This window comes from Arvicanthis niloticus, chromosome 6 (genome assembly GCF_011762505.2).
Source record: "Arvicanthis niloticus isolate mArvNil1 chromosome 6, mArvNil1.pat.X, whole genome shotgun sequence".
Taxonomy (NCBI): Eukaryota; Metazoa; Chordata; class Mammalia; order Rodentia; family Muridae; genus Arvicanthis; species Arvicanthis niloticus.
The window spans coordinates 99,921,303-99,947,927 of NC_047663.1; the positions used below are offsets into that span (position 1 = coordinate 99,921,303).

At 49.9% G+C, this 26,625-nt stretch overlaps 3 protein-coding genes across 22 annotated transcripts in view; 2 read left to right on the forward strand and 1 right to left on the reverse strand.

The window, feature by feature from the left end:
- The window catches only part of Ciita (class II major histocompatibility complex transactivator), a 49,177-nt gene extending 40,744 nt beyond the window's left edge, over positions 1 to 8,433 (forward strand). For 7 of the 8 annotated variants that reach the window (XM_076937422.1, XM_034506639.2, XM_034506638.2 and 4 more), the window contains 4 exons: positions 1,835 to 1,918; positions 2,029 to 2,112; positions 3,274 to 3,370; positions 3,884 to 8,433. In XM_076937422.1, the coding sequence (XP_076793537.1) occupies positions 1,835 to 1,918; positions 2,029 to 2,112; positions 3,274 to 3,349 (244 nt within the window). In that variant the 3' untranslated portion in view covers positions 3,350 to 3,370; positions 3,884 to 8,433. Of the gene's footprint in view, positions 1 to 1,834; positions 1,919 to 2,028; positions 2,113 to 3,273; positions 3,371 to 3,833 lie in introns of all 8 variants that reach the window. The other variant, XM_076937421.1, reaches the window with a different exon arrangement.
- A 220-nt stretch (positions 8,434 to 8,653) lies between these two features.
- Positions 8,654 to 21,889, reverse strand: LOC117711622 (uncharacterized). 10 transcript variants are annotated; one of them, XR_013111477.1, is made up of 5 exons: positions 21,045 to 21,883; positions 19,818 to 19,880; positions 18,035 to 18,188; positions 13,270 to 13,388; positions 8,654 to 9,264 (listed from the first exon to the last, which is right to left on the reverse strand). XR_013111477.1 is itself a non-coding variant. In XM_034507406.2 (5 exons), the coding sequence occupies exons 1-5, from the start codon at positions 21,103 to 21,105 to the stop codon at positions 9,117 to 9,119; spliced, it is 483 nt and encodes a 160-aa protein (XP_034363297.1). In that variant the 5' UTR covers positions 21,106 to 21,180; the 3' UTR covers positions 8,654 to 9,116. The 10 variants fall into 10 exon arrangements, 3 of the variants coding, with proteins under 3 accessions (XP_034363297.1, XP_034363298.1, XP_034363300.1); XR_013111480.1 differs by lacking the exon at positions 21,045 to 21,883 and adding an exon at positions 20,240 to 21,038; XM_034507406.2 differs by having other exon boundaries at positions 18,035 to 18,126; positions 21,045 to 21,180.
- A 2,243-nt stretch (positions 21,890 to 24,132) lies between these two features.
- The window catches only part of Clec16a (C-type lectin domain containing 16A), a 196,981-nt gene continuing 194,488 nt past the window's right edge, over positions 24,133 to 26,625 (forward strand). For 2 of the 4 annotated variants that reach the window (XM_034505372.2, XM_076937429.1), the window contains exon 1: positions 24,133 to 24,419. In XM_034505372.2, coding sequence (XP_034361263.1) covers positions 24,340 to 24,419 — 80 coding nt within the window. In that variant the 5' untranslated portion in view covers positions 24,133 to 24,339. The remainder of the gene's footprint in view (positions 24,420 to 26,625) is intronic. The other 2 variants (XM_076937428.1, XM_034505370.2) reach the window with 2 other exon arrangements.

Here is a 26,625-nt window from a genome sequence, read left to right on the forward strand (position 1 = left end):
TCTTGGCCTGGGGTGGGGGGAGAGCGTTGGAGGTCAGGAAAGTCTTGGTTACATAAGCAGGTGCCTGTGGGCCAGGAAGGCATACTAACTACTATTGCTGTGACCAGATACCAAAGACAAGTTAAGGAAGGAAGGGGTTCTTTGGGCTCACGGTGTGAGGTAGAGCCCATGATAGTGAGAGAGCATGCGGCAGGAATGGGAAGGCAACAGTCCCATTGTGTCCGTAGCCAGGAAGCAGAGAGCAGTGCATGCTGGATCTCAGCTAGCTCCCTCCTTTAAAGTTCTAAAAAAATATTATTTGTGTGTGTGTGTGTGTGTGTGTGTGTGTGTGTGTGTGTGTTTTGTCTGCATATACTCCTTGTATGGCAAATGCACCAGTACCGGCGGAGACCAGGAGATGACAGTAGGTCCCTGGGACTGGACTTACAAATGGTTTGTGGCTATCTCATAATAGTGAATACATTCATTCCAACTTCAAAGTCCCCAGAGTCCCCAGGTTTTCTTCTTCCCGTGGCCAACACCACTCATTTTCTGTGGTGTCTCATATGGCCCTCAGCAGTTTCTGTGTCACACTGTGAGACCTGGTTGACAGGTAGCCATAGCATAAACCAGCAAGAACCCACCTGCTCTCCCTATAGTGACCCCTCCTACCCATTCTACAAATGATCAGCGGTGTGGGTAGGAAATTGAGTGGATAGAAAGAGGCATGTCTTTGAACCTGGGAAGTTGTTCCCCTTATAGTCTCCATACTTTGGGCTGAGAAAGACCTCTCTCCCTCTCCTTTTCCTTCTCTCTTCTTTCCCCTGTCTTTCCCCTCTCCCTTTTTCCTTCTCTCCTCTCTTCTCTCTCTTTCCTCTTTCCCCATCTTCCCTTATCTCTTTCCCTCTCCTCCTCCCCTGTCCCCTCTCTCCTCCCTCCCTCTCTTCCTCCCTGGGGGTGAGTGTGTCTGTGTTTTACTGAGTGTGGAGCCCAGAGCTGCTTCGTGTATACCAGATAACCATTCTACTACTGAGCTATAACCCCAGCCTTCTAATTAACTTTTTATTTTTGAGCGGCTATGGAGACGGCAGTTAAGAACACTGGCTGCTCTTACAGAGAACCTGGACTCCACTTCTAACACTCACATGTGGCTCACAACCATCTGTAAACTCCAGTCCCAGGGGAATCCCTCTTCTGGCTTCCTCAGGCACTACACCCATATGAAGCATAGTAGTACAAAAAGGCAAAACACTCATACACACATATAATAACATTTAAAAAAAGTTCTAATTTGAGACAGGGTCTCATGTATCCTAGGCTGGCCTGAACTTGTAATCCCTCTGCCTCAGTTTCCTAAGTAGCTGGAATTATAGGCCTGAGCCACCAAGCCCAGTGTACAACTTACTCCCCATGCCGTTATATCTTGAACTCACGGTGGAATTACAAATAAGCAGCCTCAACTCTCTGGGCCTCAATTAGTCCATCTGTAAAATGGGGCAGTAGGACCTGCCTGGAGATGTAGATCAGTTGGCAGAGTGCTTGCTTAGCATGTATGAGGCCCGGGGTTCATTTCATCTCCAACACTGTATTAAACTAGATATGGTACACTGTAATCCTAGTACCCAGGTGGTAGAGGCAGGAGAATCAGAAGTTAAAGGTCATCTTTGACTACATACCAAGTTTCAGGCCAGTATGGGGATACATGGGACCTTGTGTGTAGATAGATAGATAGATAGATAGATAGATAGATAGATAGATAGATAGATAGGAGCAGTAATCTCAGTTGAGGGTGGCTATCACTGGGCCTGAGCTGGTCCAGCATCCCAAACCCTCTTCCTTCCTCTGTTGCCGGCAGCTTGTACAATAACTGCATCTGTGACACAGGAGCCAAGAGCCTGGCACAAGTACTTCCGGACATGGTGTCCCTGCGGGTGATGGAGTGAGTGTAGGGGCTGACTGGTATTTGGGGAGGCAGAGGATCTCCCACCTGCATTGTGAGAAGGGTTGAGGTGGGAGTCACCCCACCTCAGGATGGGTTTCTCTCTTCAGTGTCCAGTTCAACAAGTTCACGGCAGCTGGTGCCCAGCAGCTGGCCTCCAGCCTTCAGAAGTGCCCTCAGGTGGAAACACTGGCGTAAGTCACATTGCCCCAGAGCTGGAGTATGTGTGTGTGTCTAGAATTCAAATCCCACACCTGCCAAGAAGTCCCTGATCCTGGGATGACAAGTGATTTGCCTGCTGGCCTCAGGGATGAAGATGGTAATACCTGCAGACAAGAATTGTAACGGTTATGGGGTGGGGTTTCATGAGGATGACTGTCCCCCAAGTGCTGGAATTATAAGTATGCACTGCCACAACCAATTTCATGTGGCAATTTCATGTGACTTGGTGTGTACTAGGCAAAAAGGCCACCACCTGAGCCATGTCCCCACCCTAAACTTTTAGGACAACATTGTCACAGAAAATACTCAATAAATATTTCATCAGGGTGAATCATATGAAATTGCCTAATCCAGGCATTCTTAGACCATAAAAAGAAGCAAATTCATCTTTTGTTTGTTTTTGAAACAGAATTGCACTTGAACTCATAATTCCCCTGCCTCAGCCTCCTGAGTGTGAGTCCTATAGATGCATGTACTGCGCCCAACTTTAACTCATTAAGCTGCAGTGATGTTTCATGTCCAGCACCTTCTGCCCTTCAGATGGCTTTGATGTGCACAGTTGTGCCCACCTTCTCAGATAGATGGTGGCATCTCTAATTCCTTTCTCGTTGTGACCATAACACCTGACAGAGGCAAAAGAAAGGGGGAGGTGCAGCTGTGCTCACAGTCACAAGGTGTGCAGTCTATTGTGCTGGACTGCCACGCCTCACATGCTGGCAGGGAGCAGTTAGCTGCCAGAACTGTCCAGGCTATGACCTTCAAAGATCCATCCATAGTGACCTACTTCTGCCAGCCAGGCCCCGCCTCCTAAAGATGCCACAGCTTTCAAACTAGTGTCCCAAGTCTGGGGACATGAGCCTGTGGAGGATGGACTGAACTGAAACCATAACAGGATCCGTCTTACAGTGAACGAGAATAAGGCAGAGTAGACGTTTGCAAGATCACACAGTAAATCGGGACCGAAAGGGGCACTCCTAACATTCTGTTCTCCCCATGTGGGTCCGTGCCCTGCCAGATGGGGTGTGGTTAAGGCTCTAGACAGAGTGGGAGGTAGGGCTTGTGGGCAGCTTGTCCTCGAACCTCCTACCACACTTCCACTAACCTGGCCCTGGGGTCCCATGTCCCCTCTGCAGAATGTGGACACCCACTATCCCCTTTGGGGTTCAGGAACACCTGCAGCAGCTGGATGCCCGGATCAGCCTGAGATGACCCTGCTGTACCCTGGACAAGGTAACCATGTTGGAATCCAGGAGGGAAACTGGATTCCTGGGTCATTGGGTCAGTGTCCCAATCTGGGTCATTGTCCTTGTGAAGAGGGATGACTAAGGGCATCAAGTAAGGCTGGTTGGGTGTCCTGGATCCATGTGTCACCTGGAGTTATCCTGTCTCCAAATTGTCTCCTTGGGCCAAGGAACCTCCCTAGGGTCAGACTTAAAGACCAGGGAGAAACAGGCTGAGCCAGTCTCCTATAATCCCCATCCTTGGCATTGGGAAGTCCTTCCTTTGAAGCTTTATGTCTTTCTTGCTGCTGTTTCATCTTCACAGGAAATTAATACATTTCCTGCCAGCAACATGAAGACAATAGTCCCCTCACCCTGTGTCTGTCCATTTTCTCCCCTGGCCTGTGTTGTAATTGCCCTCCAGCCTCTCCTTCAGTCTCCCACATTGTGACATCCCCTACTCCTCTGTCAAGGCTGATTCTCTGGAAGCTCAGAGTCACCTGCCTCTCCTGATCTCCCACAGCATGTACTCTGGGGACACTGACCACGCTGGACCTTGAACTGGGTACTGTGGACTCAGCTCTTCCGTGGGCCATATCCCATGAGAGTCAACATTGCATCCTGTCACCCTGCCCCTGCAGGCTCAGAGTTGGGCCCTGCCTACATGAGGAATGGACACATGTCTTGCTCCTCGGCAGGCTCCAAGACCAGCTCTAGGCTCTCACAGCACCAGGTAGGAAGACAGCCCCGTGCTGTGGCTGTGAGCTGGCAGATAGGTCTGGGCTGCCTTCTTTGGGCTCACCCAGGAGGCCGAAGGCATTCTCTTCAGTATTCCAGGCCAGAGTGGGGAACTGAAGCATTCAAGTGCCTGCCTGTCCAGGCCAGGGCCAGCCTGGTGAGAAAGCATGTCTTCCCACCACCCCCAACAGGGCTTCCTAGAGGCTCTGAAGGTGCTAAGGACAACGTTGGCCTGCAGACCTCTAGATGTGACAGGGAGCCAATGGCAGCTCTTTCTACTTGTGGCACTGTTTTCATAAACTTTAGGTCAAAGCTGTGTCAGGCCTGGCCCAGACCCTGGATGTGAACCAAGAGCCAAGGAATGGTCTACTTCAAGGCTGCAGCAGGGAGTTCTGGCCTCTCCTTCACACTCACTATGCTTTAAATGTACCAGCTATGCTCACTGGAGCTCTGGGGCTTGGTTTATCCCATAAGTTCCATGTGGGGACACCTTCTGTCCCATCTAATGCAAACCAAAACCAAACAAACAAACAAAAAAAACAATTCACACTCTGCCAGCCAGCAGGTTCAGCAGTCCCCACCAACCCAGAAGTCAGGCTGGAATCATCTTGAGTGTGTGTCTGGCATGTGACACAGTGGGACATCTGGCTGGGGCTTGCCCTCCTCGTGGCATTATAGCTATGTCCCAGAGAGGAGAAAGTGAGGAGACCATCTGTAGACTATGCAGAACAGGCCTCCAGGCTACACAGAATTGTTTGTACAATACTCTGGTCGCACCCATGTACGTACCATGCAGCCCACCACTGCTGAGATCGTCTTCGCTGCAGAGATCTTCGTAGCTTCCAGAGATGCAGTGAAAAGTTCTTACTCCTGGGCCTGAGGACTGAAGCAGTGAGCACTGTACAAAGCAGAGTGTTCTCTCCTACCGCCCTGCTGCATCCTGGGAGTGCTGCATCCTGGGAGCAGCTCTGTAGCTAAGTTGGCGGGCCTTAGCTGCAGCTAGCCTGTTCCTGTTTTCTTTGGGACACCACCTTTGAGCTCAGGCACCACTGATCCCTCCATTGGGACATTGCTTTCTTGTCTTGGCAGAGGGAGCTGTCTGTGTGGCTCCAGCATGCCTGCCCTGATGTCAGCAGGACAGGTGTATCCCAGGAAGTGGGAACTGGGCTAGAGGGCCTGGGTTTGGGGGTGGTCTGCATGGCCGCTGGGGGAGATTCTTGGAGAGACAGGTCCAGCTGCAGCTGAGGATTACCTTATGAATTGTTGGGGCCTTGGGCTCAGGGGTGGCACATGGAAGTCCCATTTGTGTGGCCACAGGGGATAGCACTGAGACACTCTCCAAGGCAAGCATCTGCTGTACCTGTCAGGCGGGAAGGCAGATCTGTACCTCTGCCTTTGGTCTGTCTGGAGATGCCAAAAATGTCTCTCCTTACTCTGTGTTGATGGCTGCCATCTTTTAATGAGTTGAGTAGGTAAGGCACTCACTATAGTGCCAGGGACATAGTAAATACTCAACAAATCTCACTGGGTCTTGAGCCTGTGTGCTGGAAAGCATCTTAGGTGCTTTGGCTCCAAAGAACTGCACAACACCAACTCTTGTTTGAGCTGCCTGGTTCCATGCTCCATTTTGCCATATATGCAAGGCAAGTTTCATCCGTGCCTTAGCTTCCTTGTAATGGGCAGAGTCACGGTATCTTCTCTCCTGGGTTTATATATAAAACTCAATGTGGAAACAATATTAGTAAAATGGGTCAGCAAAATGGCTGAGGGGGTACAAGCCTGGTGACCTGAGCTTGATACCCAGGACCATACTATGGAAGGAAGAACTAAGGATGACACATTCTCCTCTTAAAGTTTCTGTGCACTGTGTGTGCACTGGAGCTACAGGTGGTGGTGAGCCTCGATGTTGGCGCTGGGAACAAAGGCAGCAAGAGCTCTTAATCACTGAGCCATTTCTCTACTCCATTTAAAAAAAGAATTAAGAGTTGAAACCAATGTGTGGTACAGGGATTCTGATGCCCTCTTGTGGGCTCCATGGGTACTGCGCTCACTTGGTGTACATACACAGGCAAGACACTCATACATATAAATAAATCTTGAAAACCACAAAGGTCATGTGTGGTGGCATACACCTCTAACCCCAAATCTCTGTGAATTCAAGGCCAGCCTGATCTATGTTACACAGGGAGGCCCTGTATTAACAAATAAAAACCCAGTACACAGCTCAGTGCGGGAGCTCTCAGCCTTCCTTCTGCCCGGTAGTGTTCCTTCCCAGACTCCGAGTGGCTGACTTCCTGCAGGACTCTGCAGCACAGACCCTCCTGCAGATCTGTCCATCTCTCTTTCCTCTGTGCCCTGCTGTCTGTCCATCTCTACCTCGATATTTTCTTTCTTGAACTTTTGTTGTCTGCCTGTGTAGGTTGTGAGTTCTAGGGAATCAAGGGTTTTGTCTGCTCTGATCATCCCTGGGCACTCTATACCCAGTCAGGGGCCATGTCTATAGTAGGTGCTCAGTAAATGTGACGAGGTTAGCTGACCCTCAGCACAGCCTCATGTTAGGGCATTCTGTAACGTGCACTGAGGACACACGTGAACAAGATGCTCTATGTTCCTGTGCTGGAAATCTTGCATCTTAGCAAACTTAAGACACCTCCTAGACAGAGCTGCTGGGTGTGGCTGGCCAGGCCATGCACTGCACGAAGGCCCCGGGGCAGTAGACACTTGAGGGTCGCACCAGAGTGGGGCCTGGGGTAGAACAGCAACGGTTTAGAGACCCTTTTGTTAATTAGCATGGTGCCATCCCAGGGGTAGGTAAGTTGTGGGTCCTATGTTAGAAAGTTGGCGTTCATAGGGAAGGAGCCGATGTATTGATTTTGTTGTGACCCCCGTGAAGGATCTCTTGGCTACGGGCGTGGCATGTTAGAATAGGTTACCAGGCCCCACCTGGGATGCAAAAAAGCAGTTCTGGGGGGATTGGCAGGCTGCCCACGCAGTGTACTTTCATTCTAAGCCTCTCCTTGGGCCCTGACTTTCCTCTAGGCCTTTCTCCAAGGGGAAATGTCTCTCTTCCTGTTATGTGTGACTGTCCTTGGAGCCAAAAAAAAACCCCTGCCATCTTGGGAAATTCAGCTGCACAAAATTAAAAATTCCATGTTGCGAAAGTCTCATCCCATCATGGAGGTGAGGGCTATCGGACCCTCCCATGAGTACCCAATCGCTCACATCCGTCATATGCAATGTGCCCGGATTGCACATGGCTTTGGGGCAGGGCTACAACTATATTCTAAACTAGGTTAGACTAGGGAAGAGGGCTCCATTTTTTGTGGGTTTTGGAGACAGGATCCAATGTAGCCCTGGCTGGTCCCTAACTGAATATATAGTTGAGGATGACCTTGAACTTCTGATCTTCCTGCTTTCCCCTCTAAACTTCTGACTCTTTTGTCTCTGCCTCTGGAATGCCTCCTCACTGTGCCTATTTTATGTGATGCTGGGGCCCAGGGCTCTGTAAGCATTCTGTCAAATGAATTATTATATCCCCATCCTCTTCCACATTATTTTAAGGCAAGGCATCACTATATAGCCTTGGCTGGCTTGGAACTCACTTTTAAGACCTGGTTAGACGGGAGGGGCAAAGTTAGAGATCTGCTTGCCTCTGCTTCCTGAGAGCTGGATTGAACGTGTGTGCCACCACACCCACGCCCTCCTCCTGATTGGAGGTGTAGCCTAGGCTCTGTGTGGAGCAGCACACAGCCACCTCTGTGAGACTCAGGACCAAGCTCCCAAGACGACTTAGCTTTTCACCCTAACTTGGGCTTCCAGATGAGAGGAGGTGAAAGGGTTAAAAAATTTTAAACTTTCCACAGATGGAGTCAAGAGTGCAGATCAGCTTGTTCTGCGTTCTGGGTCCTAGGAAACTAGCTATCCACAAGACAAAATAGATGATAGATTGAATAGAGTTCAGAGCTGGGAGTTCAAGATAGCGTGACCAAGTGCTATGGGTACCAGGAACTAAAAAGTGACCATAAGATAAATTGAATAGGGTTTGAGCTGAGAGTTCAAGTTAGCGTGCCTGTGCACCCTGGATACCAGGAGAGCTTGAGTTGGGAGTTCTCAGTGTGCCCATGCATCCTGGATACCAGGAACAAAATGAACCACAAGACAAACTGAATAGTGTTTGATATTTCCCCCTCGTTTCCCTGGGTTGCGGTTCTTACTATAAAAACTCTATCTTTTCCCTAAGTGGGGGTCGTACTTCACTGCTTGCCTCTGCGTAGGACAGGCTGGAAGTGTGACCTCAACGCGTTGATTGAAATATACCTTTTGCTGTTACATCAAGTTTGGTGTCTTTGCAGTTATTGGGGTGGCCGTGAATTCCCAAGAGCAGGGAGGGAGTTCCTCCCTGCCTGTCGGGCCTTACAGAGGCAGCCTTTCTAGAGTGAGTTCCCCAGTCTCTGATTGCATCTCCTGCCAACTGTCAACCATGATGCCCCATCTCCAAAATTCAGCAAGCACGCACGCACGCACCGCCAGCAGCAACCAGACAAAGCAAAGGAGATTGGAGTTGCTTACATTTTTTTAATGAAATAAGTCAGCCTCTAAGTATTGCTTTTACAGACAGGTTTATGGAAATCAAGGACCGACATCATTCACACTTTGCACACCACTCACACTTCCAAAAATAGATTTCTAGCCAGAGACAGCATGGCTTTCTCCAGTGCAGTATCTCAGTTCTGTCAACCTGGAGAGGTTAAACCCTGCCTGGGCCCTGGCATAGCCCTCTTCAGAGTGACTCCCTGAAACTATGATCCACAGTCTTGGGTCTGAAGTCTTCCCAGGCTTAAGGTGACCTGGCACCACACGACGCTGACGGAGCAGCCTACATATGAGTCCCTTTACCACTTCAGCTCTCCATGTCCTTCCCAGAGGTTAAGTGGGGGAGGCAGGTGCAGCTGGGGGTGAAGTGCAGAGAGGTGACATCTGGTTGGGTTCCTGTAAACATCCATCACAAAGGTGTCGAGTCACAAGCAAGATCCAGGACAGTGGAGAGCCAGGTGGCAGGCGAGGCCTTCGGAGGTCCTGGCAACTCCCCATCCTGGCACTGAGTCCTCACTTCTCTTGGCAGACGCCTGGGTTGGAGCAGGAACCCGGGTGTTGGCACAAGCAGGCCTAACCAAGAAGACAAAGGACAGTTATCACCAGGACCACAGGACCTCAGGCTGGGCTGTCTCCTGCAGCTAGGGTGGGCGAGGAAGCCTTGCTCTCACCCTTAGGTTCGAGGCTCTCCAGAGCCCCGTGCTCAGGCTGCGGAGACTTCCTCTACCTCCCTTCCTTTTAAAAACAGTTTCTTAATTTTTAAAAAATTATCTATCTTTTAAGGTTTTTATCTATTTTTTACTTTATGTGCATTGGCGTTTTGTCTGCATGTAGGTTTGTGTGAGGGTGTCAGATCTTGTAGTTACAGACAGATGTAAACTGTCATATGGTGCTGGAATTGAACCCAGGTCCTCTGGAAGATCATTCAGTGCTCTTAACTGCCTGCCAAGCCATCTCTCCAGCCCTTTAAGGATAATTTTAAATTCTTTGACAAGTTAATACACGTATACACTGCAGCAGATGTGTTTCCATTTCTCTTTCCTCTATCCCTCTTGCTTTCCACTTTAACATCTCCTTTTATGGCGACGGAGTCTAACTGGGGTTGCCTGTATGAACACGGTTGAGGCATCATTTGCAGGACCTGACTAGCAGCTACCCACCACTGAAGAACACGAGGCCCACTGCACCAGCAGCCATTAGCCCACTAACCGTCACCAGCACCTTAGCTAGCACAAGGTCTGCTTGAGCCTCCTCTCCCGTCCTGTTGCCTATCCTTTCTGTTGCCTATCCTTTCCGTTTCCCATCCTTCCCGTTTCCCATCCTTCCCGTTTCCCATCCTTCCCGCTTCCCATCCTTCCCGCTTCCCATCCTTCCCGCTTCCCATCCTTCCTGTTTCCCATCCTTCCCGCTTCCCATCCTTCCCGTTTCCCATCCTTCCCGTTTCCCATCCTTCCCGTTTCCCATCCTTCCCGTTTCCCATCCTTCCCGTTTCCTATCCTTCCTATTTCCTATCCTTCCCATTTCCTATCCTTCCCGTTTCCCATCCTTCCTATTTCCTATCCTTCCTGTTTCCTATCCTTCCTGTTTTCTATCATTCCATTTCCTGCTGGTTTTTGGTTTTGAGGCAGAGTCTCATGTAGGTAGCCCAGGATAGCCTTCGATTTCTGATACTTCTGCCTCCACCTCACAAGTGCACTGCTAGAAATGGAACTCAGGGTCGGTGGATCCCATGCTGAGCAAGCATTCTAACAACTGAGCTACATCTCAAGCGCGCTGGGGGGCTTGTTTCCAGTTCTCATCAAGGAATTTGCTTCACGTCTGTGACTCTGGAGAACCATGGTAGTTTTCCATGGTACAGAGAGCTGGCCAGGTGCTCAGAACGAGGAAAAAGATGCTACAGTCAGAGAAGGATCTCAGCCAAAAGGCAGATCAAGTGGGGGCAGGGAGTGGGCAGTGCCTCGCATCTCACTGGGAAAGTGCTGTGCTTACAGGAAGGCAGCCAGTCAACTTTGTGTCCCCACTTGGCCCTTCTTTCCATGACATAGCATCACTTGTAAGTCCTGGCCCTATGTCAGGTTGTCTCCTCAATTCCACGTTTAGCTGTCATCAGCATCTCTATAGCAGTGGGGTTCCCAAGTCGCCCTACTTTTAGCCCACCTCAGACTCTTGCTTCTACAAACACCCCTGGGCATCATGTGGAATGATCTCTGTGAAACATGCAGTGTACCCTGCTAAATAACATTCAGGAGTGCATGGGGTGATCATTGGTGTCATAGATTTAGCAGTAGCTCTAGTCCCCAACCAGCAAAAGCTGGAAGCATCTCCAGTCAGTCATGTCTGCTAAAACTGTCCCCCACCTATTTCTGAGACCCAATAAGCAGGCATAACCATTTCCACCAGGAATTGTGCCTCTCCACATTTTACAGGTTTCAAACAGAGGCTCAGAGAAGCAGGGGAGTTTCCTGCAGTTCCACAAGTAGTGCAGGCAGAGCTGGCACTGCACTGGGAACAAATGGGGACAATCTCAGTCAAGGTTGCCACTGCACCTGGCACTCTTGTCATGCAACATGTCCCATCCTTCTGTCTACCTTCCCCAGCCCTGGGTACCCTGATCCTGAGACCTTTGGCCTGTTTCCAGAAAATGACTGGCCAAGAGAGTTAATGACTTCTACAACAAGCTGCTTCCCACCAGTGACTGCCAGGAAGGAAGCGTACTCACACCCTAGGCCCCTCACTGGTACTTGGGGTGACATCAAGGCAGCCCATTCTGGCTCCTGGGGCTTCTGAGCAGGACTGAGCCCCAGACTACAGTGGTAGTCTGCTTAGTGCCCACCGGTCTATCTTGCTGGCCTCACTTCCCACTCTCAAGAGCATGGAGTTCCCAAGATCTCCTCCCAAATAAGCCCAAGGGCTCATGGGTATCTCCACCCTCCTTACCAGCCCTTGAGTTGATATTGTTATGTCTGCTGGACAGATAAAGACACCAAGGCCCAGAAAGCATAAGAGACTCATTAAAAGATGCTCAGTAAGAAGTGCTGAAATCTGCCTAGCTGTGGTGCCCTGGCCCTGTGTTTCCAGTACTAAGAAGCTAAGGCCAGAGAATGGCAGCTTAGAGGCCAGCCTAGGCTACAGGGTAAGACTGAGTTTGAGGCCAGGCTGGATCATCTAGTATGAGCCTGTTCCCACAAACAGAGCAAGTGTACCTCTAGTTCCTGCTCCCATTTTGCACACCCATGTTTTACATGCTGGGCTCCAAGCTAGAAGACAGAGCCAGGCACTGTGACAAGTTGTGAGCAACTTTAGCTTGAAGCAACCCTCCCAAAGATAGGATGAGGTGTGAGCACTGCTGGAGATCCACACAGGGCTGTGCTACACAGGAAGGGGACCCCACAGGAAGGAAGACTAGGCATAACTGTCTCCTATAGTTCTGAGCATGCGGGGTTGGAGCTATATGCTGAAATTTCTCCCATCGTCTACCAGACTTATCTGCTGACAGCCAACTGGGAATACACTCTACCATGTCAGGAACCTTCTCTGGTTCCCACTGACCCTCCCACAGACAGGCCCTCCACCCGTCTGTCTCCTCCCACCTGCCCACAGACCCTGTAGGAAGCAGGGGCCGTAGCTACATTGGGCTTCCAGAAAGGCTTTCTGAGACTCTTGTCCCATCATTCCAGAGCCTACTTAGGGCTGCTCTGCCTTCCAAGGAGCCTTGGGGAGACACAGTAGTCTTAAAAGCCTTCATGTTCAGAAGCCTGCAGAATAATTCACTGAGATTCCCCCTCCCAGGTGCTTACTGCAGGGATGCCCCAGCCCAGGGCAGGGATGAGATAGGAACCACCAAGGATGCCTCACGTCCTACCAGTTCTGTGACTGCAGCTGCTGGTCTGACTGAGCCTTTTGTCTAAGTAGGCCTGCTGACTTCTAATTCACTTGCTGAGTCTGTTAGTGATCGCTAATGATGCCAGGTGCCTGTTTACTCAAGTTCCTTGCCTTCAAAGCTTTTATTTTTTTTCCCCCTCTTAAAAGCCAATTTAAGGACTGGAGAGATGGTTCAGTGGTTAAGAGCATTTGCTGCTCTTTCAGGGGACCCAGGTTCTGTTTCCAGCACCAACATGGTGGTTTAGAATTACCTATAACTCTAGTACCATAGAATCCAATGCCCTCTTCTGACCTCCACGGTCCCCTACATGCACATGGACTCACATAGGAACAGATACATAATAATTTTTTTAAAGTTGATTTAAAGCAAACAACCATATCAAAAATAATTAAGGGCCAGCGATGTGGCTTAGCTGATATATGTACTTGCTGCCAAGCCTGACTTCCTTAGTTTGATCCCAGGATCCACATGGTAGAAGGAAAAAACCAACTTTTACAAGTTTCTCTCTGACATCCACATGAGCATCATGGCATACCCATGCCCACCCCTGCATGCATGAATAAATGTAAAAAAAAAAATGTGAAGGTGGTCAGCGGGAAGCACAAGACAGCCTTCTCAGGGCATGGATGGACTTAGTGTTTCTCTTATAGACAACCTTCTAGAAACCCACCGCATACCCCACTTTCTCCACATACCCAAAATTGCCCAGCTCTGCAGACATCTGGGATCTCTGTGCTAGAGGCAGGCTGTGCAGCGGGAGGCCACCTGGCTCACGGCCACGGGTGTGGTAGCAATCTGGCCACCTCCCTGGCAGCTGCAAGGACAGAAGAGGAGAGAAGCTTCCAATCTCTACACGGGTCAGTCCTAGATGAGAGCTGGCGTCTCGGGCCTGGATTCCACCCCCACGCTGGCTGTATGTGCTTATTACTGTGGGCCATCTAGTGTGTCTGCAGCTGTCCCCATTCCCTGCTGTCACACACTACCTGGACATTACTCATTCAGACAGGCTGAGTAGCCCCTATCTAGAACACCTGGAGCAGAGTGTTTTGGCTTCTACCATAATGGAGTAAAGTAATGAAACGCCTGGAGGAATGGAAGCAAGTCTAAAATAGATTTCATCCACCTGCCAGGGCATGACTATGAATGTCCGAGGACAGTGTTCATGAGGCTGGTCTCCTCCCGGGTATGACCTGGGGTTCAGGTCACTAGGCTTGGCAGCAACTGCTTTTACCTCCTGAGCCATCTCACAAGCCCCGACAATGTAGTTTTCTGCAACTTTTTTTTTCCTCTCTGAGACAGTAGCCTGGGCTGGACCAGAGCTCTGATTTCTGCCTCAGCCTCCCCAGTGCTGAAATCAGAGGTACTAGGCACTTCATCTGACCTAATTCAGGAGTATTTTTATTGTTTTGATGTAGGGTCTTAATACAACTATTGGCTGGCCTCAAATTCATGATCTTTTTGCCTCTGTCATAACTATGGGGGGGGGGGAAAAGCACTTGTAATTAAAAAAATGTAATGGGGGTAATGCCAAAGAGACAGTGAAGGGGACACCTATAGCCAGAGAAAGGACAAAGCAGGAAGACCAGGGCACCATGAGCCTGACTCCTCTGGTACCTCCCAGGGATTCCTCCAGCCCAGCACCTCCCATTTTGGAAACGCTGGGCAACTGTGGATGGCTCATAGCTGAGCACCTAAAATGAGTCACCAAACTGCCCCAAGCCTCAGTTTCCCTCAGTACCTAATGAAGCCTTCTAAGTGACCATCCAAAGGTGACACAGGGAAGCTTTGTGAGAGAGGCACCCAGTTCTAACCTCTCAGCCAAGCTCCCTTCCAGGTAGGAAGCCTGGGGAGGAGGCCTTCCTTTAGGGACAGGATGACAGCTGCAAGGGCATCGGTTGACTCTCAGTGGGTACCAAGCACCACCAACCCCAGTCTGTTTCACAGGCAGTCCATAGTGGTGCTCTTTTCTGGTTACTGGCTCCAGAAGAACAAGGAATCCCAATAAAGGGGGGGTGGGTTCCTGGGGTAGGGGTCCCTTGGTCTAACATATCACATAGTGCTACACTCTTCATTAACAAGTCACCTACATATCACTCATCAACCCACTCAATCACTGTAAGCCCCTAGGCACGTTCCATTATTCCCAATTTACAGACAAGGAAACTGAGGCTTGGGGGAGGCGATGTCACTCATCCAAAGTGTTGGCAGAAGTGAGGTTTAAACCCCAAATGTGTATGACTACAAAAACTCTAGGAAACAATTTTAGAGGTCAAGTGAGGTGGCTAGAACAATCACACATCAATACCAAACATACAGATTGCTCTGCTGCTCCTGGTCAAGCCTTACTACTTCACAGAGAAAGTTCTAGGTTGGTGCTAGGAACCTTCATCTAGTACTACTAGCTCAACACACAAAGCAGGCCCCAGCCCTCGCCATCAGCTGACTTTACTACTTGGTCAGAAGTTAATGACTTTGGAGGGTGGTTTCCTTCTCATGGTGACATAGCATTCACTTAAGAATAAATCTGTGCAGTCTGGGGGTGCACCTCAGTAGTAGGATGTGTGAGGCACTGGGCTGGATACTCAGAAACACCTAAAAAATGGTAAAATACCGTCTAGAGGGCCCAGGGTTGTAGTTCAGTTGGCAGAGTGCTTCCTTAGTGTTCACCATGCGCTGGCTTCCATCCAGCTACACTGGGCACTGTGGTGCACATCTACACAGACGGCACAGACGGGTGCAGTGACCTACAGTGACCACAGCCCCAGCATTTGGGAGGTGGAAGCAGCAGGAGAGGAAGCCTAAGGCCACCGGAGGCTAGACAGGAAGTACAAGGCCAAACAAAGTCCACATGAGAAAGCAGACTTTTTTGTGGCTGCTGTTCTTCAGTTTGTTTGTTTGGACTTGTTGTGGTGGTTTGTTTTGGAGACAGGGTTTCTCTGTGTAGCCCTGGCTGGCCTGGAACTCACTCTGTGCACTCGCTTGGCCTTGAACTCAGAGATTCTGCCTCTGCCTCTGCAGTTCTGAGGTCAAAGGTGTGCTTAACTTTTTTTTTTTTTTTTTTTTTTTTTTTTTTAACCAAGGAAGCACTAGAACAGGCATTAGTCACCTTAAACTCTAAAAGGAAAAGCAGTAACTCAACAGTGGAGAAACCTGGCTCACATCACCAAAGCTAACGGGACCAGCATGGTACAGGGGATGTGTGGCTTTCAGAATTCTGCACTGAGAACATACTCTCTTCCTGCCAAGATCACATCACCTGAATGGAATCCTGAACTCAGATGGACATCTGACAACCCCAGGCAGAGACAGCCCACAAATGCCACACCAGCCTCTTACACACTGCCAATGTCACACCAAGACACAGACAGGCTGAACAGTTGGTCAAGAATAAAGAAAGCAGTGATCTCAAATCTAGTACTTTTTATCATTAAAGGACATTCCTGGGACAATAAAAAAAAGATGTGAATAAAGCCGTAGAGCAGAGTGCTCCCAGGTCCTGTCCCTGCCCAGTTGCCGATTTCAGTCAGGCGTGGTGACACTCAACTGTAATCCAGTGCTTGGGAGATAGGGCAGGAGGACCAGGAGTTCTAGGCCAGTTTTGGGTTATAGAAGACCCCATCTCAAAAAACAACGACATCTTGCTGGCTCTGACAAGGACACTGCAGATACCAAGTAGATCTTTGTTTTAGGAACATACAGACCAAAATATTCAGGAACAGAGGAGCATCATGTCTGCAATGCACTCTCAAATGGTTTAGAACATGACTATCCACATGTGTATGTGTGTGTTCATGTGCATGCATAGGTGTGCTCAGAGAAGAATGTGAGCTTGCACTTAGCACATGCGCAGAAATACTGGCTGGCAGGCAGCCTCTGCTGAAGGGAGCACAGGCATTCTTTATACTTTTCTTGTAATTTTGCTCAAAGTGTAGAATTCTAAAATTTTCCTAAAAGACCTTTCAGGGGAATTCAGGATAAAAGGAGCAAGCAGTAGATGAGTGGGCCTGGAGGGGCTGGGACTGGTGCTGGAAGTGGCCATGGGAGACAGCGGTCATGGAAGGATCTTCTGCTCTCTGGTGGCCACTGTGCTGTGCAGGAGACACAGCCATCTTATTTGGCTTTGGTCTCTGGGCCCCTCACTTTCCAGTCTTCAGTTTCCTTACTTGCAATGCTGAGTTAACTCAGCAGTCAGAAGGCAGGAGCAAGAAGATCCTGAATTTAAGGCCAGTTGGAGCCACACAGTGAGATCCTGTCTCAAAAATAAAAAGTCTGTGTCTTTCAATGTGATTTTGATTTCCCAGATGCAGCTGGTGTTCTCAGAAGTTCTAGGATGAAGGCAGCAGTAATATCTGACAGAAGCCCCATGTTTTTCATTCAGCTAAACAGATCCCAAGGCCGGGAGGAGAGCATGATAATGGAGGCCCCACTTTTCTGACTGGAATCTCCAGGCATGAGGCCATTGGCATCTTAGCTGGCCTGGAGACATTTTCTTCTCAAAGGAATGGTCAGGACCCCTGAAACACTGTGATCAGGGGCCTTTCTATGTGTCTCTCGTGTCATAGCAGGGCATGCCTCTGCCTCCACACCTCCAGACCATCTCGCCTTAGCCTCCTTCCTGTTGTTCTGCAACTTCCCTCACCCTGATCCAGGCTACCAGTAGGTCTCCCACAGCTGGGATCTGAATATATGGGTGTCCCCATGGAAGTAATGGGCATTCCAGTTGGCGAGCAGCATGCTCAGATGGGCATTCTGCTGACAGTACAGGGGATAGTCTGACAAGGCAGGCTGAGAAAGCAGCCATGGTCCTCAGGTGAGCCAGCTGAGGCCTGAAGTAAGCCAGATCAAGGAATCGGTCACCCTTACTCCACAGCCACACTGTACCAGGCCACACAGACTCTGGTGGCATCATCCTTATTCCCAGACCAGAGATGGCATCTCTTCACAGTACCTCATATGCTAAGGGAGGGCCAGTAGGCACCCGCCACCTGTTACGACTCTAAAGTAATTCACCAGGCTAAGGTGCCTCTCTAACCTGTCAGCAACCCCACCCCAACTCCGACACACACACACACACACACACACACACACACGTATGGTTCCCAGGCTATGCACCCAGTCCTCTCCCCCAGAATGCAAGGAGCTCCATCCTCTACTCCCCTGGGCCACAATGAACACTCTACAAACCACAGAGATCACTTTCCAGAGCTCTAGGACCAATGCCCTGGGGACTATGGACATGAGAAAAAGTCTCTAGGGCCTAGGGCCCAGATAGGCAGGAAGACAGAGGTGTGTGTGTGTGTGTGTGTGTGTGTGTGTGTGTGTGTGTATGTGTGTGTGTGTATACACCAGTGAGCATGTTCTCTGAGCCCATTTTGTTAGTCTCTGGCCCTTTTGTTAGTCATGGGACATGAATATTAATACATAAGGCAGGTGAGGTCAGATGATTCGGACTGCACCTACCTGTCTACAACAGTGGTTGATGTTCATGGACCAGCTACCATGCAGGGAGGTCCAACTCTCTGTCCTCTCGACAAGGCAGATTTTCATTACCCCTGTTTTATAAAAGAGGCCACCAACATGTGGAGTTAAATGGTATTCCCAAGACTGGCTATGCCTGCAATTTGAATCAAGAAAATCAGTTTAGAATTACTGCTCTTAAACTTGACCTTACATTGACTCCCCAAATAGGTGCTCAGTAAACGTATGAGAAGCTGAACTATGCAGGTTCACGAGGTGAGGAGCAAAAGCGGACATCTTCTTGCTGAGATTCCCCCCAGGCCCCACTGCCTCGTGTGTCCTCTGTGTCTCCTGTGGATGGCACACATGAGTGGGAACGAGCAGCCCTGGCCAGGGCTCCTGTGGATGGAAGAGGCCAGGAGGCAAGGCTGGGCCACTTAACGGCAGGTTGCTACCGGTCATCCCTCCTGCATCCTCTGGGCCTTGCCTTTCTGGCCCTGGGACTCAGGTCTTCTAGCTTGGATTGGGGGACAGGTAGTGTAGTGTGTGGTTTTCATTAGTCTCCAGCTCTTGGAGAGGGACTTTCTTCCCTTATCTTCCCTGCCTCCACGGTCAGCCAAGAGTGTCCCAAAGAAATGCTCCTTGGTGTTTCTGTTCACACAGCATTTGTTGCACAGCATGGCAAAGCATTTGGGCTCTGGTTTTGAGCTTAGACTATGCCAATGTTTTCAGTTGGAAGCAGGAATGTTTCTGATGATATGGTAAGAAAATAAGATATTTTCACCAAGTTATACTGCCTGAGAGTCGACTTGGCTCAAAGACAGAGATGTAACTTGGGATCACAGGGGCCGAGCCTAGACTCTGAGAGAAAACGGAGGGCCAATGCTTGTTGAATGACTACATGTGAGAACATACAGAAGGCCTAGAAGCAGGACTGGTCTGTGGTCTCTACTCAGGTTCTGAATGGGCCCCAGGGATCCTATCTCTGTTAGGTGTTCCCAGTGTGGTCTTGTCCAGTCACCTGTCACCACCTCTGCCTGGATAACTAACAGCGTCCTCACTGGCCTTCCTGCTCCTACACTTGTCCCTTGAGCTCATTCTGCTCACAGCTGCCAGATATCTGACAGAACATGAGCTGGACTGTGTCATGCCCTGCCTAGGACCGTCACTGGACACTAACTGCTCTTGGCCATGTCATCTGTGGCCCACCACTGATGTCTTTTACAAGTCTGTATCTCCAGCCTCCCTTTGGCTGCAGCATAAGCCACACCTTTCCTGACTCGAGGTATGGGTACTAACAATTCCCTCTACCCAGACTGCTTTGCTCCAGAGATCTCTGTCTGGCTCCTTCTATAAAGTCTGGCCTTGGCTTTACTGTCTTTACCATCCCTTCAAAGAGGTCTCCTCCCACTCTCTAATTAAAGCAGCCTGTGCCTATTCTGCTCTCGTGGTCACTTCACACAGAGCATCTGCCAGAGAGGCCAGCTGCTGTACAAACAGCGAGCACAACAACACAGCCTCTCAACTTCTCACAACTCATGATGTGTCTAGGTGTCCACTTGTGTTCCTCATGGAAGGCCTGAATGCCGGGTTCCATCTGCCTCTGCTCACCAAGTACTCAACAACTAGGTATTTGTTCAATGGGAGAACGGATGTCAGGCTGGGAGGAATGCAGAGCAGCTGGCGAGTGCCCTGCCTTGCACCTGGCACCTGTGCTGACACTACTACACTCACTAAAGAGCTCTTCAAAGATATCATGCCTTGTCCCCAAGTATTTCCCGCTTACCGTGCATTATTTCTACAACAGACAGACTATGGGTTCCCAAATTCCACTGTTGAAAGCCTGTTCCTGCAGTGACAGAGTTAGGGGTGATTAGGTCAGGAGGGTAGTGGGATTAGTGCCCTTTGGAAAATTATGAGGACGACATACTTGCTGTTTGAGCCATGGTATTCCCATGGTATTCCATTAGGGAACACAGCACCCCAAACTACAACACCCACTTATGGCAATGTTGGCAATCAGGTAACACAGGAGAGGAGGGGCAAATGCCTCCTTGGGGTGACGTTAGAATCTGTTATGGAAAAGGAGCCCCTGCCCACCAGCTCCATATGCCTCTTCATTGCCACTCAGACTCTATGGCCTGCCCAATCCTAGCATTCCCCAGCTATAGGCCTGCCCCATGACACCTCACTGGACGAACAGCTTACCTGGTATAAACATTCTCTCAGACAGGCCAGCTGTCCCCGCTCTCTTGTTGGGAGACTTTAGCTGGTCTTACTCCTCCTCCTCTAACATATAACAAAGCTTTTTGGCAGAAACCCAAAGGCAGGTCTTCAGTGCAACCACCCTGTGGTTCCTTCTGCTGACCCTAGGGTCCTGAGAGGCCTTGCAAATGCTGCAGACAAAGCCAGCACCAGCTCAGAACTGCCTGCCTGCTCCAGAGCGGCAGCCTAAGAAGCTGACAGTCTCTGCGGATCTGAGCTGCAGTACCAACAACCCAGGATCTCTGAAACCTGACTCCAAATACAGCAGCAGAAACACTGCCAAAAGGAAGCACTGCGTTGTTCGCTGAAGGTTTCCATTCTCACAGGCTTGGCCCGAAGCCCTAAGTTTAACTAGTCCCTCAAGAGGCCACAGAGCAAAAGTAACCAGTGCCTCTTATGACACCAGTCTATCCTTTCAGGACAAGTAAACATTGCCCAAAACCCCAAGGTCACCAACAAGACAGGTTAAGACTTGGGGGAGGAGCTGACAGCTCCACCTCAAAAGGTTTTGGGTACAAAGCTTTCGCACAAGCCATGGGATAAATTGCATGATTACTCCAAATGTTCATGTAGACCCCGAGTCCCTTTCCTTGGGGGAAGTCTCTCCAACACCACTATTCCTGGCATCTGAGTTAGATCCAGAGGAGGTGGCCAAAGAAGTCAGAGGCTTAGAGGAAGGATTTGAGTCTGCCTTGAGAACACCACCTTCTCCCTCCCCGCAATACACCCCCATCTCAAGGGCACTTACGGGCCTCTTCCTGGGGTCCCATCCCTGTCCAGATGGTGCCCCCAACCAGTGGCAGCGGCATGATACGGGCGGCTGGTCCAGGCCAAGAGTTGCGGAAGGTGGAAGGCAAGTGGGGAACAGTAATCAAGACCTTATTCCAAATATCCATCGAAGACGTCGAGCTCTGAATCGGCATCGTAAAGGCCAGAGCCAGGGTCTGAGAGAACGCCGAGGTCCACCAGCGCCTGGTCCAAGTCCTCGGGCAGGAAGACGAGGCCCACATTGAGAACGATGTATTCCATGAGGAAGGCGTAGTAGAGGATCAGCACATTGACGAAGAACAGGCCCACGTAGAACATAGAGGGCAGCAGCTGTGGCTGCACGTAGGAGACCAGGGGGCCCAGAGCGTCTAGATGGGCTGCGACCCGGGCGCCGGGCATGCAGGGGCGGGCGATGGGGGCGGCGGCCGGGCGATCCCAGCGACCTCAGCCGCTGCGGCGCCTGGGCGGCCGGCGAAGGGGCAACTTGGCCATCCAGGGGGCGCCCCGGGGCTCGGTGGCGGCAGCGCTGGGCCCCGGGCGGCCTCTGAAGACACTCCTTGACCCCGGAGATGCTCAGGGCCAAGTCACGGAGCCCCGGGATCGGGATGCCGGCCACACGGGCCGCTCGCCCCTCAGGGCCCCCCTAGAAGTGGCCAGCGGCTCGCTTGGTGCGCCGGACTCGCGCGCCCCCGCCGCAGCTCAAGGTTGAGGCCGGGTCCCCGCTGCCGTCTCCCCCAAGTGCTCCTCAGGACCCGTCGGCTCCCCCGCAGGCTCACTGCCCATCGCTGCGGCCGCCGCGTCGCTCAGTTGCTTCCCAGCACCGCCTACCCAAAGGCTCTTCGTTCATTGGCCAGTCGCATGCTCGCCCGCCTTCATTGGCTAGCTCAGTGCTCCACGCTTATTGGCTCGAGCTGTTTGTGGGCGGGTACTCCTTTGCTCCTCCCCATGGGAGGTGCTCCAGTCTCGAAATTGCTCTCCTGCAGTAGGCACTCCCTAGACTCTGCATCTAGAACTTAGGTATGGTGCGTCACCTTTTTGCACTTTGTCAAGTTTTCCCCACTTTTAAATGATGCCAGGTAGAAAAGGAATGCTGGCAATTCCACTAAAAATCTTAGATATTCCCAAAGCGCTTTTGTTTTTTCTTTTTCACGGTATGGTAAAAAAAAAAATCAATCATTGAGTGCCTTTGACAGCGGCATTATAGAGTTCCGTGGCACATGGATGGAGAGCACCACAAGCAGGTCAGATCTTCTGCCAATATGGTTGCTTATTGTTTTCTTTTATTTTGCAGTCCATGTTAAAAAAAATACCAAAAATGCTAAGTATATATCTGCTCAGAGTTCTCTGTTCAAGGAGCATTCCTGTGCTTCGTTAGAATGTTTGCTCAAGGTGCCTTCCATTGGGGTTTAAACAGCCAGGAATCAAAGCCAAGGTCTTGAGTGTGCAAGATGTAGGCAAGATGTAGCTCTACCTCTGAGCTGCATTCTCAGCTTTTGGAAAAAATATCAAAAAACCCAAATCCCACAAAACTAGCCTCTGGCTGGCCTGAAATTGGCTATAGACCAGGCTGTCCCAGACCTCATAGAGTTCCATTGCCTCTGTCTCCTGAGTACTGGGATTAAGGCTTAACCTCAACTCTTAAAAAGGCCTTTAATCTAAGGTCACACTTAACTTTATAGGAGCTGGACAAGGCAATATAGTATGTTTCCTTTTCACAGATGAAGAAACCAAATCCCATAGAAATAGATTCTTGAATCTGAGTCTGGGTCATTTTATTTGGAGGTCAGACCTGTTCTTCTTCTTTCATGACTTTTACTTGGGAAACCATTACCCTTATGCTGCCTCCATTTCTCTAATTCTTCGAAGCAATGCAAACCATTATTTATTCACTCTATCCATATTCATTTAAAAACCTGCTGTGTGCAAATCTTGTCCTGGGCCCTGGAGAGAACATTGGTTGACTCGGTTCTTTTCTGAGGACAGTCAATGGACTGGCACGAGAGTTAAATAGCTATGAGATGTAGAAATGAATAAATGAGTGGGTGTGAGGCACAAAGTCTTACATTCCACAGAGGTCCACACTTCCAATCCAGGAAGGAAATCCAGGTGTATGTCACCTCACATGGAGAGCTTAGAGTTTCCTTTCTTTCTTACTGAATTAGTTGGGAAATGTCATGGATTTTAGATGACAACCTCTGAAAGTACATTGTGGTTAGCTTTACATTTGTGTTTACCTTGCTGCTTACATCTTAACAAAATGTTTTAAGACTAAAGTGCAAAAGGAAAAGGTTTTAAGAAAAAACAAGGATGTTACTGATTGGATTTGTCAACAGAAGCAAGTAAGAATACCTGGGCTTGAATCCTGCCTCTGTCACATGTTAAGTGCCCGACTTCTCTGTGACTCAGTTTCCTGGATTGTTAAATAAGATTAATAACAGCATCTACCTCATAGGTTTGTGAGAATTACCAACACTTAGAATAGTGACAAATGATATGTACCACTCAATTTTTTTTATTTTTATTTAATTCTTATTACTGCGATATTGAAGGTTGAATCCATAACATATGAGCCACATTCCCAGCCCTTTAAATTTTTTAAAGAGTTAAACCCGTCAAAATGGCTCAGCTGTTAAGGAAAGATGCTGCCAAGATTGAAGATCTGACTTCAATTCTCAGAACCCAAATAGTGGAAGGCGAGAACCTACTTTTCAAAGTTGTACTGACTCTACAAGTGAGTACACACACACACACACACACACACACACACACACCTAACATTTTTTAAGAGAACTAAACCTCGCCTAATTGCCAAGGGTGGTCTCAAATTTTAGCTGGGGTTTCAAGACACACTCTTTTATTTCTAATCACAGAGCTAACAATAAGGTAGGATAGTCTTACTCAAGTTTCAGCAAACCGTTCCCGCCCACCCTAACAGTGCCCCGCCTTCTCCCTTCCTCTTGTCCCGCCTCTTCCCGACAGTCGCGCGAGTCATGCCGGTTCTTGTAGTCCATTCACGGAGTCCTAGCGTCAAGAGCCTCGCTCGAGAACAACATTTCCCAGAGTTCCTCGCGACGGCGGCCGTAAAGCGCGTCGGTCGAACGGCCGGTTCCGGCTGAATGTCAGTGCGGGACTGTGGGCCGGGGAGCAAGGTACTTGGCGGTCTCTTCACCGCCCCCACCGCCGCCGGCTGGGCTTGAGATGTCGCCGCGGACTCCGGGCCGCTGGGCGGATCGGACATGAAACCGTGAGGCAGGCGACGGGGCTGGTCTGCGGACATGTTTGGCCGCTCACGGAGCTGGGTAGGCGGGGGCTACGGCAAGTCTTCCCGCAACATCCACTCCTTGGACCACCTGAAGTGAGTGTGCGGGGCGCGTGGCGGGGAGGCCGCGGGGCCGGACGCGGACGCCCAGACGCGGGCTTGGCTTGCGGGGCGCGGAGGTGCGAGGAGGACAAGGGCGCCGGGGGAGGGTAGTATGTTGGTTACCCGCAAGGCTTTGGAGTCAGGGCTCCTGGCTTCGAACCCTGACCCTGTCACTTTTGGTCCTGTGACCTTGGACAAGTCGCGTGATTTTTCAGTCTCCAGACACCTAACCTGAAAAGTAAGGGCATCGCTGAGTTTTCGGTTTATGGACTGGAGTTGTCTTGATAGGGGACGAACAGTGATCACTGGGCTTCTTGGAGTGGCACTTCTTGGACTGCATAGTTTAGAGGCCAGAGGCCCAGTTACTGGCTAGATCTGGATTCGAATTTAGTTAACAGTATACATTTAGGCTTCAGTTTCCTTCACTGTAAAACGAATGGAGTGACAGTACTACTTTTTGTGGTTCTTTTTAGGATTGGTTGGATAAGAGAATGAACAAAACGCACAGAACATGTACAAGTGCTCTAAAAAGAACAGTGATTAAAAAACACAAGTATTTTCAGAAGAAAATCTAGAGGGTTAGTCGGCAGTAGCACCTTTAGAGAGGACAGGAGGCTTAGAGAGTCCTGGGGGAGCAGGAAAGTACACAGAAGAGGCTAGCTTTGGAGTTAGACCTGAGCTCAAACCCTGACTCAGCCACTTAATGACTGAGTAGCTTTGGTCATGTTTTATCTCTCTGTCCTTCCAATTTGCCATCACCAGCTGGGAACTATGAACTGTACAAGAATTGGGTGATGTTGAGCATGTGAAGTGATTGATCCAGGACTGCTATACGGTGGAGTGACTAAGAGGTGGCAAGCCTTCCCTCCCGGCACACTCCGGTTCCTTTCTGTCTTTGGGTTCCATTCATTATACCCTGCTGTCTTCTGTGGCTCTGCTTAGTCGCACTTCCTTTCTAGCTTTTGTTAAACTAACACTTCCAAGACAGGAGAAGCTGCTTGGTTTCTTTGCAGTTGTATTTCCAGAGGATTGGAGGGGGTGGCAGAAAGAGAGAGAGAGAGAGAGAGAGAGAGAGAGAGAGAGAGAGAGAGAATATGAGAGAACACGAACTTGGAGAAAGGAGAGGCTCCAGGGAGAGAACTGGAGGTGGAGGTGCCAAGAGGGTGAAGAAAGCAGTTTTCAAAGGGGACCCCAGAAGCTTTGTAATGCTAAGTACAGGGATGGGGTGGGAGGATGGGGAGGTAACAACAGAGAGGAAGACAAGGGTCCCTAGAAAGGATTGGTGGGCTAAAACCTAGATGGGGCTTCCGCTTTGGTGTTGGGGTGTAGAATAACTTCTGTCATTGGAGCAAGAATGTAGTAATTGTGTGAATCTCCAAGTGTGGAGAACTGGATGGTTTGGGGATGGAGAGGAAAGAGGGAGCAGACAAGAGTGGGGCTTGGTAGCAATTCAGAAATCTTAACCGGGATGGATGGCAGATGGCCCAGAAGGGAGTGGAGTGTGGATGAATGGCTGAAGGATTTGAAGAATGTGTAGGCAGATTTAGCTGTGAAGGGGAGGGTGATTGTCCTGAGGGGCTGGGCCTCCTACCAGCCTAAGCACCTGCTGCCTCTCACTTAACTTGGGACTGTAGCCCCTTTGTGTTCCCATTATTGTGTTACCGTTGCCTTGTTAAGGATTTCCTGTTTGTTTTAGTCATCACAAGTCTGTGAGTGTGACTGTGTCCCACTTAGATAGACTTAGGGGCTAAGATTCAGGTAGCTTAAGGCAAGTCTCAACTCTAGTTTCTTTGTTATAATGTCTTCCTGGATCAAACTTGTCAGTTTGAGGAAACTTTTGACTGGGCTGCATGTGACGGCCAATGGGACATCTTTGCTGGCCAGTGAGTAGACACCTGGTAATCTAAGGGGCCTCAAGTTTCTTCCCGATATCCTGGGAATGTCTCCAGTTCGTTGTCCTGGGAAAAAGAGCTTGCCTGCCTTAATTCAGGCTGATCTGTTTAATCCCTTTCACAGCTTCAGGAATCTGGTATTGACTGGCATGGGACTTAGAAGGTCCAAGGTGACTTGGAAAAGGGCACCACAGACATCCAGTGCCTACCCCAGGGTTTGTGCTGTCCTTCATCTGCATCTGAGTACAAACTCCTGGGGGAGGCTGCTAGCTGCTGCTAGGAGACCACAGTGGAGTCAGGACTCTTCA